The 16,114-nt window shown below is 37.7% G+C and overlaps 2 protein-coding genes across 6 annotated transcripts in view; one reads left to right on the forward strand and one right to left on the reverse strand.

The window, feature by feature from the left end:
• HNRNPD (heterogeneous nuclear ribonucleoprotein D) overlaps positions 1-14,309 on the reverse strand; it is a 20,261-nt gene extending 5,952 nt beyond the window's left edge. Inside the window, exons 1-4 of one of the 5 annotated variants that reach the window (XR_010024427.1) lie at positions 13,754-14,309; positions 11,826-11,882; positions 1,690-1,858; positions 918-1,079 (exon numbers count right to left, since the gene is read on the reverse strand). Coding sequence is in view for 4 of the 5 variants with exons in the window: in XM_063107398.1 (XP_062963468.1) it covers positions 918-1,079; positions 1,690-1,858; positions 11,826-11,882; positions 13,754-13,989 (624 nt within the window). In the remaining variant the exon portion in view is untranslated. The remainder of the gene's footprint in view (positions 1-917; positions 1,080-1,689; positions 1,859-11,825; positions 11,883-13,753) is intronic. The other 4 variants (XM_063107398.1, XM_063107401.1, XM_063107400.1 and 1 more) reach the window with 4 other exon arrangements.
• Positions 14,310-15,009: 700 nt separating this feature from the next.
• ENOPH1 (enolase-phosphatase 1) overlaps positions 15,010-16,114 on the forward strand; it is an 84,048-nt gene continuing 82,943 nt past the window's right edge. The window contains exon 1 of the mRNA XM_063108350.1: positions 15,010-15,066. The gene's annotated coding sequence lies outside the window, so the exon portion shown is untranslated. The remainder of the gene's footprint in view (positions 15,067-16,114) is intronic.

Consider the following 16,114-nt stretch of genomic DNA (forward strand, 5'->3'; position numbering starts at 1 on the left):
GAAAAACGAATAAAGATGTCTGCATTTGGGAGAAAATGGGGTGTGGCATGGTAAGGACCACTGCAAACTGGAGGTGTGCCCAACCCAAGGTGGAAGCTGCTATTCAGTTTTAGATAGCTGCTGCCTATGCAGGAAGGCAGTACAGGTTCTACTGTTGATAGCTCTTGCAAATTTTTTTTAAAGCTAGATATCCAGATTTTTGTGGACAATATGACAATTCCTAAATACTAACAACAAAACATGCACTCTGTTTGAAGCAAGCAAAAAATATCTGTAAGGCTGTATCTGGGGCCCAAGGCCACAAATTTCGCAGCTTAGCTTTAAGTCATTAATTCATAAAAGGAAACTACCTCACTATTTCACTAATGAATCCATAATTAGTCTTATTAAATTTACACTATTATATGTGTTTAAATTGGTAAGGCATTACCATCCTATTCTTTTTTTTTGGGGGGGGGGGCTGGCCAGTACAGGGATCTTATCCCCTAACCTTGATGTTATAAGGCTGTGCTCTAACCAACTGAGTAACCAGCCACCCCCTACTCTTAATTCATTCCTTTTCTATCCTCAACAAAAATGTTTCCTTCAGTATCTCAGATAATTCTAGATTTTTTTCCTCTTATTATCTATATTTTTATTTCTTCTACTAATCTAGTAAATTTCTTGATAAGACTGCTTGCCTATTTTACCTTTATGTATCTGTGCCTAGCAATACTCTTCCTACAGTAGGTGCTCCATAAATGAGAAAAATGCAATCATCTAACCTTCTTTAAAGATTACAATATCTTTATTCCAAAACATATCACATAATCTGCCCTAACAGCTTCGAAAAACCCAGTGACTTTGAGACCACTTAATTTAACAATCACATTCACACTAATTTTGACACAGACTGGGTCAAAACATTTATAACATACCTCACCAAAACCACCAAAGTACTCCCTTATTTTCTCTTCAGGTGTGTCTGGAGAAAGGCCACCAACAAAAATTTTTTTAACCGGCTCTTTTGTTTTCATGGCTTTGGCCCTCTTAGGATCAATCACCTTCCCATTCAATTTATGTTCTTTCTGATCCATGACCTAAGGAAATTGAAGTTTTTAATTTTAAATATGTATACCTTAACTAATGTTCAGAGAACATTAACTTACTTGAAAATAATTATAGTTAAAAATAGTTAACATAAGGCATGTATTGATTGGCTCAAGATTAAACTGTCAAGCCATGTGGTGATGTGACACCAGCTAACATATGCTAGCGTTTAAATCTAAAGGTCAGTAAGAATTGAGGAGGTACAAACAAATTTAACCAATTACTAGACAGTTATTCCCTTTAACTGCCAGCAATATAAATAAACATGGTTGCTACCTCCTCTCAGCCCAGGACTGAAATATACACTCAAAAGTTGCTTGTCTAACAAAATCCACAGCACATTCTTTTAATTAGGCATATTTAAGTCTTGCATTTTTTTAAGTTAATTTTAATTTAGTAGAGCCTGGCACAAGGAAAAGTACTTAGTAAACAATTCCTCAATCTGACCTCTCTTCATAAAAACGTATTATTGGCAAGATCTCTCTCTCTCCCCTCCTGTACTTGGAAAAGGGAAACCACAAATAGGCAAATTCATTGTATTAATTTATCCATTTTTTAATATTTTATATTATTAACTAATCAGAACACATAACACACTACCTTATCTACACTCTCCGACTCTTTAAATAGCACAAAGCCAAAACCCCTGGATCGCCCTGTGATAGGATCTAACTTCAGAGTGCAGTCTACAACTTCACCAAATTTGGAAAAGTAGTCCTTCAGATCTTTCTTTGTAGTGTCCCAGCTAAGGCCTCCTATAAACATTTTCCTGTAAAGACAAAAAGCAATATTAAAATGATAAAAAAAAAAAAAAAAAAAAAAAAAAGATTAAGTTTTGCCTTAAATATCATCCGCATCAATAACCTTTTCTAAACTGCACCAATTTACTGGGCAGTATATTAAAATGTCATTCTTCCTAAATAACAACATATCAAGAACATTCTATTCCACAAAGTTTTTTGTTTATCACTGCTGCTACTGAATGAAATAGTGAGCAAGCAGGAAATTAAGTCTTTCAACTTGTTAAAAAGATAAATGTATATCCCAAAGTAAAAATACTGTGTATTACGTTTTTCTTAAATCACAAGTTAAATATTGTTAGCAACAAGACATAATCTTAGCTTCAAATTTCTTTTCCAAATCTTCATTAAACTTGTCAAAAGGCTATGCCGTCTCCATTGATCACAGCAACCAGCATCGTGTCTATGCTGAAGCTCCTTTTCTACTTTTAACAGTTCTCTCATTAACAAAACTCTTAGCACATAAAATGGAAAATTCTGAGTCTCATTAAGTTACGAATCAACTTTTTCGATGTGCTAAGAGTCCTTAATAAAGACAAAAGTAATCAGTAAACAATTTAGTGAAAATTATCCACTGAAGCAAATCTACTAATTAACTTAGATAATTTATTTACAGTAGAACCTCAGTTAACCAGCAATAAAATATTTAAGCCTTCAAAATGCTAAAAAGTGACAGGTGGTAAGGGAAAACCACCAAGATACATTAAAACCAAAGATATACACTCAAAAAAAAATTTTTTTTTAGTAGACTCATTATTATTACACCAAAAATGCCAGAAAGCTCAGATCTGGCAGCTCTGTGATCCTTTTTATATCCGCTCCCTTTGCCAAAGGAAAAAAAAAAAAAAAAGGTTAACCTATACCTCTTACCCTTTAAAAAGACAGGACTGGAGATTTTTATTTTAAGGGTAAACTGTCAGAATTTGTTATGTGAGGGCTAGAAATTTCACCACAGGAATAAAATCATGCTTGCTCAACATTTCCCATCTTTATAACTGGGGTTGGGTCATGGGTGGGACGGGGTATTAACTTCCAGCTCTGGAAAGAAATTAAAGCAGGCCTCTCATTAGGAAACATCTCCATCTTGTGGGCTTTAAGGATATTGCCACTAAGGCCTATTTCCACAACAAGAAGCCAATTAATTGTCCCTTGAAATAGGGTCTTAACTTCTCCCTAGGGAAGCCTGATTAACTGAGGTGTTACTGATCTCACTATTTTACATGACTTGTTTTACTTCTAATGACAAAGCTAACTTTTAGGGCAAAAGAAGCCTTACTTTAGGCATATACATTTTCAACTTGCACACATATTCTAGAGCTGAGCCATTTATATGCTTTTCAGGACTTCCTCAAATAAAATTTCCAAACTTAGTAATAATTACAATAATCTTTTTGGTATTTTATAATCAGATGAACATAACAAAAACACTCCTAATGTTGTGTAGGTATGATAAACATTTACTATCGCTAATTACATGAAAAAAATGAGATATTTTTCTCAATAATATAAATTTTCTTTCATTTGAATAATGCACCTTCTAATATAAAATCCTTATTTACATAATTTACTATAAAAACCTTATTTGTAACCTAAAGGGCCAGAGTACTTCCTTCATAGATGAAAGCTCCTTACCAACATTCACCCTTTTCAAGGTGAGGAGGACACTATCTTTTCAAAGATGAGCATGAGAACTGACTATAAAGCAATAACCTCTTGCTCAGACATCCATGGCAAGTTCTAGAACAGAAACAACTTCCATTAAGTTGAGGTTTAACTATTAAATTACCATTCCTGTGATTACAGAAATTTCCCATCAAGAATTGAACAAAGTTTGAAATTATTTCAGCTTGAACAGAATATAGTTGTAACAAAAGCCTTATTTTAAAAAGCTAAAAGTTGAAAGGCAAGAAACTTCTCTGTCTGGTCTATTCATCAGATACTGAGAACTAGTTTTGATTTTATTTAACCAAAGCAATGTTTACATTAGGAAAGTGTCAATTTAAAATTAAGAAACAGAAAATTACAAAGAAATAAATTACAGCATGTAAGAATGAGGCAGGTTTTACTATTATTCACAAGCCCCAAATGTTTTTCACAGACAGGAAGTTGATTTTCTTAAACATTAGATAAACATACTAATTCATCAACTGGCTCAACAGAGGGCTTCTTTAACTCCCCATCTTTAATATAGTCTGTAGTGTAGAAGTTGTCATATGTGCCCATCCTAGATCTAAAAGGGTTCAGTGAAGATGCTATCCTTTGTAAACAATCAAATTCCATTTACACAAAATATTAAATATTCTAGGTCAACTATAATTTATATATGCTGTACAATTACTATTCTCAAAAAAATTAGAGCAAAATACATAATAAAACTTCAGCTATCTAGCCCCTTCAGAGAATGAGCCAAGTATCCAACCTTCCTTAAAGCACTGCCTGCCTTCCCTAATCCATCTCCAATTGTTTTTTAAGCTTCAAGTACTTGGAATGAAAATTTTCTTTCTACAATGTATTGCAAACTCTTATACCTTCTTAACCAGATAGAGTAATTATGATTTAACACTCTGTGGGTCAGTCATCACTAACATATTACACTGCCACAGAACGCTTGTAGGGTCTTCTGAAATGACACACTATTGATACACGAAGTGCATCTCACTTTTTAGCTCTTCTAACAAGTTCTATTTTTCATTTTTGCCAGATTAATCACCAGTTCTTCTAAAATGTCTCCTTTCCATTCTGTAAGGTAAGTAGCCAGCTCTCAAACTTTTCAAACTTTGTGTAAAGTAAAAGTAAATAGTCTCTGAGCAACACAGCCTAAATGGCTCTTCTTTGAGACAAATGTATTAATATTTTGGCAGCCCAAAAAGTAGCCTGGCTTTTTCTTCTGCTCTAATTAAGGAAGGTTGCTGAATAACGGATAACCAGACAGGTGAATATACAACAATGAACACAAACTGTACAAAGTCCATTCCATCTTAACTTAATGTAATATATTAAATTCATTGCACCTTTATTCAGTGGACACTGCAAAAGCTGTGATTATAGTACAATAGGGAAAGGTCTGTTAATCTTAATTACAGATAAATGGGCATTTATTTTAGCCTCTCTAGAACACTGGCATGCTCTCCCTCAAACTGAGATGGCGTAAGGTAATACCAATTTATCTATGTTTTATATGACTGTATCTTGCTTAAAGCACAAAACCTACTGTCTATCCAGATTCTCTCTGCTGCCTTGAATACAAAGACTGATTTTCAAGTTGCTGTCACTCTCACAGAGGTATACTTTCCAATGAAGCAGAGATAGAAATTCAGAGGCAGCCAAGTTAAGACTACCAAGACTTGTTCAAGTAGCAACAAAAAAGGCCCCTAATGCTGCACTGTAAGTTTAAAATTTGATCCTTAGTTTTAAGTAAACCAATAATCTCAATTAAAATGTAGGACTTCATCTACAGTATTCTATTAACAAAGTTTAATTTCTTGATCCTAGTGTTGAGCTAAATATTCAGCACCCCAAAGGCAAGACAGTATTCAACTTTAAACACCTACTCAACAATAGAAGTCTCTTTGCTGTCACAGATATTAATATTATACCAAATTATAAAATCAAATAATAAGCATAAAGTTATACAACTGAGTACAGATGACTATCCAAATACTATGCAGTGTCACTCAGGAATTTAGACTGCTCTGTGTGACATTTTATCACCTTCAAGTGCAAGCAAGTTTAGAGGCAGTACAGCCAAACTGCCTGGGTTTATATGCCAGTTCTGCCACTTACTAACTGTACAACTCTAAGTAAAAATATGAAATCCCAAGATTGTTCCCCCATCTGTAAAAATAGCCAACCTCAGATACCTGCAGTAAGGATTAAGTGAGTTAAGACACTTAAAGGGCCTAAGAACACAATCTGATGCATCCTAAGTACTTGATTAAAGTAAGTTATTTTGAAGGTATAAAGTACAACCTAAACACAATAAAGCAACTTTTTCATTTACTCAATGGCTTTTTTAAAAAAACTGCATAGGCGTTATAAACTTTTCAACATTAAAGTGAAAAGGCAAGGATATGTTTTATACAGATGAATCCTAAGATTATATTCAATGTTAGACTTGAAATAACCCAGAAATTTTTTAATATGCCATATTAAAAACATAGAGACTAGAAATAATCTCATCTTTCATACAAGAACCTTCAAATGGAGCTTCCAAAATCATCTAGATGGCTGTACTGCACATACATGCCAGTAATTTTAATAAATAACAATTTAAAACACAAAAGGCAACACACGTGAAGCTGCGCTGGCTGGTGGAAAGTGTTCCAATCTAATAATTCTGTTTTTTCCCCATAATATGCATATTCTCTGGACTGTTGAGGTCACTAGGTTTAACACTCCAAAGCCAACAATAGTACTTTATTTAATGATACTTCTCCTAACAAGTCTTTACCGTGAAACACTTTATTCAAAGTAAAATGATAAACACAATTACACTTCCTCCCAACTTTGGAATAGGAACCAAAGAAAAGTAGTCTATAGGACTGGCCGGTAGGCTCAGTTGAGTACAGTGTGGTGTTATAACACCAAGGTCAAGGGATTGAATCCTAACACCGGCCAGCCACCACAAAAAAAAAAGAAAAGAAAAAAAGTATTCTATAGCTTTTAAACACTTCCTAACAACTCATGATCTTACACATATGGCTTCATAACAAGTTCTGACAGTTTAAAACATACAACAGAATGTCAATCTGATACACATTTCAGGTATGGAACATAAACGGCCAATCACTGTCACTGCTTAGAGTAACATTACTCAAGCACACCATTAATCATTATTTGAGTAATTTGTCTGATATTTTGATGTTATAATTATTTTTTTTTAATCCTAAAATGACAAACTATAATGAAATCTCATCAGTACGTAAGACATGAGTATTTTTCTTTAGAAATTATAGAGTTAAAGTCAAGTCACTAGTTGCCTATATGGGGAGGAGGAGAGGGCTGCTTTGCAACTAGATATCACATGGTAGGGTAGTGATTTTAGAATTTGTATGAAAACTACTCTTCGAAATATCTTGACAAACTTTTAACAAGTCAAAAAATTACCAGCCTTTTTACACCTGATGTGGTATGTAATATAAAAACTACCTTTTAGCTATTTAAAACTAATAAACATAAAGGTTGGCCAATAAATTCTCCCCCAAAAAAACACTTTAGTCAATAAAATCTAAATTCTAGTATATTTCCCCATATTAAGAATAGGCATTCTTCCCCCAGTTTTCTATGTTAAGATGACATTTTCAAGGTAACTGTGAAAAGGAATCCTATTTTTATTCAAGACTAACAAGAACAATGGGTTAAACATTTTCAAAACAAGATTAATTCTTCTATATTAAATCTTATTACTTCATACTTTAGAATGAACCTCGATGACTATTAAAAAAACTAAGTTGAAAACATGACAGTTAAATAAACTTTAAATGCTTAACCCAACATTTCTCTTTCTTCATTTCATTACAAGGAAGCAATTACATCTTGTATTTTTACTTTTAAAACAAACTTTCAATCAGCTTTATAAGGTAAACTCCCATTTACCTAGAGGTTAAGGAATGGTGTTTCCTTAACCTAGGTTAAGGTTCTGGTTAACTGAGATTACTACATATTCACAACTCTAGAGTCTTTTAATGGAAATCAATTTATATATCAATGCTAAAATAAGAAAATTTTTACCTTTCTTGATGAATTTTTAGACTCTTTCAATGCTTCAAAATCACATTACTTCTCAACAGCATTAGGGAAAATTTGTAGGAGATTCATTCCATGACAATGTCTGTTGGTTGCTTTTTGAGTATATTTGCTGATAGTTCAAGATACCTTATTTGCAAAACTAAAGAGGGGTGGATTTCTTTCCTGGATGTTTGGGCTTTTTGGTGGTTTCAAGTCTAGATAAGCAGGAGTTTACAGTATATGACCCAATACAGTCATGCGCCGCTTAATGACAGGGATTCATTCTGAGAAATCTGAGAAATGCATCGATGGGCAATGTCATCTTTGCAAAGTAAACATCACAGCATACTTACACAAACCTAGATAGTATAGTCTATTATACACCTAGACTATATGATATATAGCCTATCACTACTAAGTTACAAACCTGTACAGCATGTTACTGTACTGAATATCATAGGCAACTGTAACACAATGATAAGTATTTGGGTATCTAAACATAGCTAAACGCAGAAAAGGTAATTCACTGCACTAAGACTGCTACAATGTCACTAGGCAATAGGAATTTTTCAGCTCCATTATACTCTATGGGACCACTTCTGTATATCACATATGAGGTCCCCAATAGAATAAAACATTATACGGCGCATGACTGTACTTAAAACTATCACCTTGATTATTGGCCAAACACTGCCAGCAAATACAAGTCTTCCCTCCCCACCCCCAAATATTCTTAAATACCTCACTCCAACATACAGTGTAATACTCCAAAAACTAAAACATGCTTACCTTTACTCCACAGGAGTAAATCACTGGCAGTATCAACTACTAGGACACTGGATAAATACACACAAGCTATGAAAAGAGGCTATGTAGTCAATCTTCCCATGATGAGCATTGTTTCCAACAAAGATCAGCAAACCAAGTAACAAACATGTTATATTACCTGAGACCAAACTGTTGGAAGTGAAGTTAACAGAAACAGATCACACGTTTTCATCATCCAGTTTAGTGCCCTATCTACTAAAATGTTGAAGCAGAACTAAAGTCAAATCAAACTTGGACTAACAGAAGTTATGTCTCACTCCATTTGTGAATCTGCACACACTTGAGATGCACAGCTTTAAGTGGAATGGGAAAAAGTTATTCTACTACTTTTTTAACGTTTTCGAGCATGCCATGTATCATCACATGAAGGGCTGAAACTATTATCCTTCATGTTGGCCATAAATCACACACCAAAATAGGAGACTCTAAATGTTCTTATATTAGGGCAGCCTTACTGATGACAAAATCACCCGGGCAATATTAAAAATATACACTAAGTTTATAAGAGAAGTCACATAGCTTGAGAAAAATTTAACTTCAAAAAGCAGCACTGAAAAGCTTCAATGACATTCTCCAATTCCAAACTTAAAAGGTCAGGTGATTTTTAAAATTTGAAATGAAAAGAATTTAGCATTCTTCCCTTAAATGTTCATTATCTCAAGGTTTGAGGGCTTCAATTTCTGCAATTTTAACCCTGGAAATTTCCCAAAGGTCTCAATTTTACTGTTTACAATAAACCCAACTTTAACGAATCAAAGGCCAGCAAATTTGACATGAGATTGCTCTAAAAGTAACTGTTTTACAAAGGAAACTTCATATTGCCCCACAGGCACTAGAGTATAGATTATAATCTCAAATATTTATAACAAATACATTTCAGCCCATTCATATAAAATTAGACAGTAGATAACCCATAGCAGAATCACACTTGAGCTTATATACTAACGATTATAGGACCATATCTATTGGCCTATTAATAGAAGAGCACTGTCCTTCAGCTGATAACTTTTGGTACTATTTTGCTTCCTACCCAATCCAGTGCAGGAAAAGTCAATGTACCTACCTTGTAAAACTGTCTGAAAGTCAACAATATTCTAGTTTTCCACTGATCTTCAAATTTTCAAAACTCTGCCCCCAGGCAGCTTACTACATGGCATATATATTTTGCCAGACACTAAGTAATTTTAAAGTACCTACCCCAAAGGAACTGCAGCACTGCAGAGAATAGAATGAATCCACACTACAAAGCAAAATGGGAATTCCAATGCAAATGCTTTCAAGTAAAAACTAGGAATGTTAATGTTGGAAAAACTAAAGCAAGGTGAACTCAAGAAGGAATTTTACTATGGAAATAAGTATTCCAAAGCCTCCAGAGTAAATTATAAAAGCATCCACTAGATGTATAACAGGTATGCCCTCCTATAAACAGCTTTGTTCATTCTAATATGCAAAAGTGGGAAAAAACTATATTTACAACAAATTGATTTTTAAGATATTTCAGGATGAAAGTGTAATTGCTTTACTCTCAAGTTAAATTTATAAAAGAAAATGCAGACAGAATTGTGTTTAAAAAATTAAATTTGGATGATTTTATATCTACTAACCAATCTTATCCTCACTATTGAGACTATATTATGAAATGTTGCCCAATATCCCTCAAAGTGGGACACAGAAAGGAACAGATACGGTGAAAAGTGTACAGATACCAGAAAAATATTTAATGATCTTGAGGTTTTTTTTGTTCAAAAAGAAAAACTTGATATTTTGAACAGGAAGAGGCTGGATGGTTGGGCAGTTACAAACAAAAGTCAAATATTAGATTTCACAATTGAAAAATAAAAAAGAGAAATAACTACATCATTTGTTAAGTGTAAACTTGCCTAACTTAAAATGAACCTCAGTAAAACCTTATTTTCAGTGGATGACAATGGGTCATAATCTAAAATGTTCATTAATTATAATATTTAATTTCCCATTTTTCCTAAGAGGTTACCCAAAAAAGTTATAATATTACAGTGTTAGGTAGCAGGGCAATGCTCCCCCCCCCACCCCCGGTGGCTGACAAGTATAGGGATCAAACTCTGAACCTTTGTGTTATCAGCACCACACTCTAACCAACTTAGCTAACTGGCCAGCCCAAGTAAACTTCTCAAAGTGAAAACAATGACCTTCAAAGTAAAAGTTTATGGTCATTTTGAATTACTGGAAACAATTATGTAGGATTCAAAACACGTAATAGGGTAGAGAAAAGTCAAGTAGTTATACTTTAATCTTAATTTACCACCATTAGCTAGCAGTGAAAATTAAATTATAAGTACCCACTACTCATCAAATAATGTTCTTCTAAACATTTTTATCGTGTCAAACTGACTCGACCTTCATTTTTCTTTTCTTCCTTTTTGCTTTTCCTTTTGCCTACTCCTTCCAGTTTGCTTTAACTCTGATCTAAAACTGAACAGATTTCAGTGAATGAAAAATACAGTAATAAATATATGTTGTGTAAAATTTAAACGTTATACCAAATGGGCTCTTGAAAGAGAATGTAGTTTGTACAAACACAGGCAACTATCTGCAAATTACTGGCCCTCTAGTATCCAGTGGTGGTGGATACAAACCCCTGAAAAATTCATATATAATTCCAAAGACAGAAGACTGACATTTAGGGGAGAGGAAAGGCAGGATAAAAAGAACAACACTCAACCTACCAAACTCCAAAGAGAAGTCATGCAATTATGAACACATGTCAAACAAATGTAATTAACATTCTAGCCAAATCACACTGAAAATAAAAAATCTGATAAAAGCTGTAGTGGAAAGCCACATTAGCCCACCTCTGAATGGGTACATATCCAATTCTTATTAAAGGTATATTACAAGTACGGTTGGTGATAAAAGATAAAACATTTTTTGCATGATACAATACTACTTAAAGAATTGTTTTACTTTTGGCATCTCTGGAATATTTTAGTATAACATGCAAGACATTTAAAACACAGTATTTTTTTATATCAATTAATCTTAATGTTTAGCATTAAACTTAGAATTCCAAAAAAATATTTTTCACCTCCAAAAAGAATAAATGTGAAATTACAATATATTTTTTCTTGTCCAAATATAAAAGTATCATTAATTTTATTTCACTTAAACGGCCAAACTACAATTACATGCATTACCACAGACCAAATACCATATGATGGCATCAATTTTTGCCCAAAGATTATACGCGATGCCTTAAAAAGATTTTACGTCCCAGGTACAAGACAGCCTACTGTACTGTCTAGAATCTCCTGGGGATCAATGGGCAACTAACCAATACACAGCCTCTGCATGTTACGACTACTAAAACCTTTATAAAACAGAAATAAAATTTAAAAGTTTTACCATTCTTCCCGCTGTGCCGTCGCTGCTTCAGTGTGTCGTGGGGAGGAGTTTGAATGGCTAGGGAATTAACAACCGGTACAGCAACCAATCAAAATTCTAGTTTTAGTTTTTGACACTGTTAGGGTTAAAAAGTTTTTCATTTACACTTCAGTTCAACAGTAGATAACTATAAAGGCAACTGCTTTGTAACTTTAAAACTCAGGGTTAACAGAAAGCCTGCCCCAAACAGAAAGTTATACAATTAATCATTTTGGTGCGTCTGTCCGAAGAACAGAATTCAGAAAACAAAAACCAAAATGTTAAAAGCTTAAATTTCCAAATATTTAACATAATCCTTTCTCAATTCAGGCTACAGACAACTCAAAAATAGTTGTTTTAATTAAGAAAAGTTCATTTCCCCTCCCCTCCCCCAAAGCCAGCATAATCAGCAAAACACCCAGACAAGAATATGTCTGGGCTGGGATTATTAAATCCTATATTCCGAAGTGTTTATCCCCACCCCCCAACCCCCAAATCCTGTGCTCTTTTCCAGTAAAGCAAATCATGTTTTCTAATTCTGGGTTTAAAGCTACAATCTATTGCTCTACCTTCCACCAACAATTTCCTCCTTCTAACTGAAAAAAAGTCATACACGCGCATTCCTCATCACAAAAAGGAATGGAAGCGTTAACCCAAAATGGGCGGTCAGTTACGGAAATAAGAAAACCCAACCAAGAACCCCGATTTAGTCCCTCCTCCTAACTCCTGTATTATGCTCCCGCCCCAAATGCTGCATTTTAATATTAAATGCAGCTTTAGGTAGTATATACAACTGTTACTCTAACTGGAGGAAGCAAATTAGTACTCAAAAACCTGCAAAAAAAAAAAAAAAAAAAAAAAACTCCCATAGTATAGGGTTTGTTCATTTTGTTAAAGGCAGGTAGACTTCCTTTAAAATAGAGGGCAAGAGAGCGGGAAGGAGAAATCAAAGGACGAAAAAAGGATGGGCATCATAAAGGGGGGATAGGGAGACCGGGCAGTAATAAAAATATCTAAGTTGCACAGAAAAAGTAAAGAATACAATCTGTACGAACAGTTGGGGAACCCAATAGCTGAGGGCGCGAAAAGGGTACGCGGTTAGAGTAACTACAGCGGGATGGGGGAAGGGCAGCTAGAAGGCCGGAGGTAGGAACAGCTCCAATCAAGTGCAGGCCCCGCCGACTGGGAACTTTAACTAGAGCCCGCGGAGCAAAACCAATGTACCAACAGGAGGCTTGGGGCATTTCATCAGGCCCAGCTTGTTCCATAGGTCGAAATGTAGGGCCTACAAGAACATGCCGTTGTATGACTGTATACAGTAGAGAAAACGAACAAGTCCTAAGGCGAAACTTAAAACGCTAAAAAGACATTCGGCTTTAAGCCAACGCGGGAGAAGCAGAGATGAACAGCCTACGGGTTCCCCAAAGTATGTGCTTCTAAACAAACGCACCGTTTCGGGATGGTGGAGAAGCACCAAATAAACCTTAATAATCCAGGTAAAAAGGCTTTTTGGTGTCTGTGTTTCTCTGCCTAGGACTTTAGAAAACAGAGAAACGAGGAAACAGTGCAAAAAGAAAAAAAATACCCTTCAACAGGCGGGAAAAAATCCTGGCGGCTAAATCGGTGGGAGGAGACCCAAGGAGAGGGAGGAAAGAAGGGCGGGCCGGGGAACAGCATGGTGACGGCTAAAGGTGGAAACGTGTGTGATGGGGGAGGGGGCGATAAGCAGGCGGGGGAGAAAAAAAATGAAGGCCCCGGGGAGCCCACGTAGAGAAGGGGAGACCAGTGCAAGGAAGCTACATGAGGGCCAAGAGAGCGGGCGAAGAGCGGGAACGAGGCCTAATGGCGGGGGATGGGCTGGGAGAGAGGGACTAGTTGGGCCTCACTATCCCGGACCGCCTCTTACTCACCCTTCATCCTCCTCATTCTTACTGGCGTCGATCTTCGCCCCCTCTGACTCGGCGCTGACCCCTTCGGTGCCTCCGGCCGCGGTTCCGCCCCCGGTCCCGGCTCCGCTTCCCGCCGCCGTCGCTGCCCCCTGCGCCGCCGCCACCATGGCTCCCTCCTGCTCGCCTGCCGAGCCGCCTACCGCCGCCGTTGCCGCCGCCGCCGCCGCCCCGTCCCCGCCGAACTGCTCCTCCGACATACTGCTACTACCTCCGCCGCCGCTGAGACTACGCCCGCCGCTGCCGCGAACCGAAACTAGCAGCAAAGTAATCCCCGCCGCTGCCGCGCGCCCGCTCTACCTCGCGAAGCACACAAGACAGAAAAGGGGCGCGTGTGGCTGCAAAGACTCCTGCGCCTCTCCCTGGCCTGCCCCCCTCGCCTCCCACTCTCGCGCGGCGCCCACTCCCACTCTCTCCGGCTGTACTAAAAAAGAATAAGAAGCAGCGGCGGCCGCTCTTGCCTCCTCCTCGCTTTAATGGCGCCGCCGCGGACCACCTAAAATGGCCGACGGAAGAACTGCGCGTCCCAGTCACGTGACGCGAGAGCGCGCCCTTTGCGCTTCCTCCGCCCCCTCTACCGCTAGGTTTTTTCCCCTTCTTCCTCGGTCCCGCCCTCTCGCTCCCTTTTCTACCTTCCTCTCACGCGCCGTGCCGCTCGCACAGCGTGGGGCCTTTAAAAGGAACCGGAAGTGGCGAGTGATAGACGGCCGCGCGGAGACCATCGAGAACAAGGAGCACTGGTTCGAAGAAGCGGCTAGAGGGGCCCGTTCCCCTGCTCCCGCCCTTCCTAGGGTTCTTGAAGTCGGCTCGGCCCACCATCACCCGGTAGCGAACGGGAGCAGACGCGTCCGGCTGTGGTGTGGTGGTCCCTCCGCCAAGGCGACCGTGCCTTGTATTCCTTCGACGATGGAATAGGGGAGGGGAGGCGCGCACTCGGCGACTTCTTAAATCTTGGAAGTGCCCCGCCGAGAAAGGAGGCTGCCCTGAGGTGTTTCCTCGTGTCCCCGGCACCGTCCAGGAGCCGAGAGAGCCGACACGGAGCGAGGCACCGCGGCTGGTCGCGCGCGTACACGGACTGCCGCGGCTCCTCCGCCCGCCGTCGCCGCGCCGGTCCGGGTGACATTGAGGTTTCCTGGTACCACTGCCGCGCTCGGGGCCCGTGGCTGGCACGCCGAGGCCTCTGACAACTAGGGCTTCTTTTTCTTTTAAGACTTGGTTTCCAAGTAAGATTTTTGTTTGCCTGCCTTTCTCCTGAAATTTTTCGTCAAAAGAAGCAGGTAACTTGCATAATTTAAGTAACAGATTGCTTTTGCTTTGCTTGCATAATTTGGAGATCCTAAACCTACCACGATTCTTTTAAATTACTGAGTTGAGAAGTGTGTTAAATCTACCCAGGGTTCTTTTAATTTAATGTTTTTAGTCCTTGTACTAAATAGAATACAGTATATAAATGCTGTGAATCATCTTTATGAAGTTATCGAGTTTGTGTCGAAGTGTCTTTTGTAAAACACCGTTAGGCGTTTCATGCAGGATAACAGTAAAATTATTCTTTAATAGACCTGTTAGAAATTCCAAATGCCTTGCCCAGAAACTGGATTATTCGGGCCTTGGGTTTTGCCGCTTCCTGCAATATTCCTAGAAGAAAATGAAGTTTCTAAGTACTGCTGTAGTTGGCAAATAATTATTTGCCTGTTTAGTATATGTCCAGGCACTGAGGAACCAAAGACAAGTTTGCAAAGTACAACAAAGAACTCTTAAGAGTTTGTTTTCCACTATGTAGTTGATTTGTGTTCATTTGACACCATCCAAAAAATCTCAAAGGAAGATTAAAGATAAGGTTTTTTATCAATTAAATTAGCAGAATAATTAAAACTCAAGAATATGGGTCAAATTCTGAAAACATCTTAAAAATATAATTTTACCAAATTCCTGTATTAAGCAAATCACAGACAATGCCAAAAAAGTTTTATCTTAGGTAAAGTGGTAGTGACTCTGCATTTGTCTCACCTGCCAAAATATTAGCCGAGGATAAAGTGGGTATTGTGCTCAAACCAAATATTACAGATTAAAGATAACTAAGGGGAGGACCAACTGAAGGGAGGTCTCTTGAATCTTCTCTGGCTTCAGGAAAGAATTGCTTAAGCGGGCCTGTTAGCTCAGTTGGGTAGAGCACAGCCTTCTAACTTCAAGGTTCACGTGTTCACATCCCCGTTCCGGCCAGCCACAAAAAGAAAAAATGTTGACTCCATGTTTCTTTTGATCTTAAGGTATCATTTGACGTGTCCACCTTTTAGTAATTGTGGATTTCTCAAATAGTTCATTTTA

This window comes from Cynocephalus volans, chromosome 9 (genome assembly GCF_027409185.1).
Source record: "Cynocephalus volans isolate mCynVol1 chromosome 9, mCynVol1.pri, whole genome shotgun sequence".
In the NCBI taxonomy this organism is placed as follows: domain Eukaryota; kingdom Metazoa; phylum Chordata; class Mammalia; order Dermoptera; family Cynocephalidae; genus Cynocephalus; species Cynocephalus volans.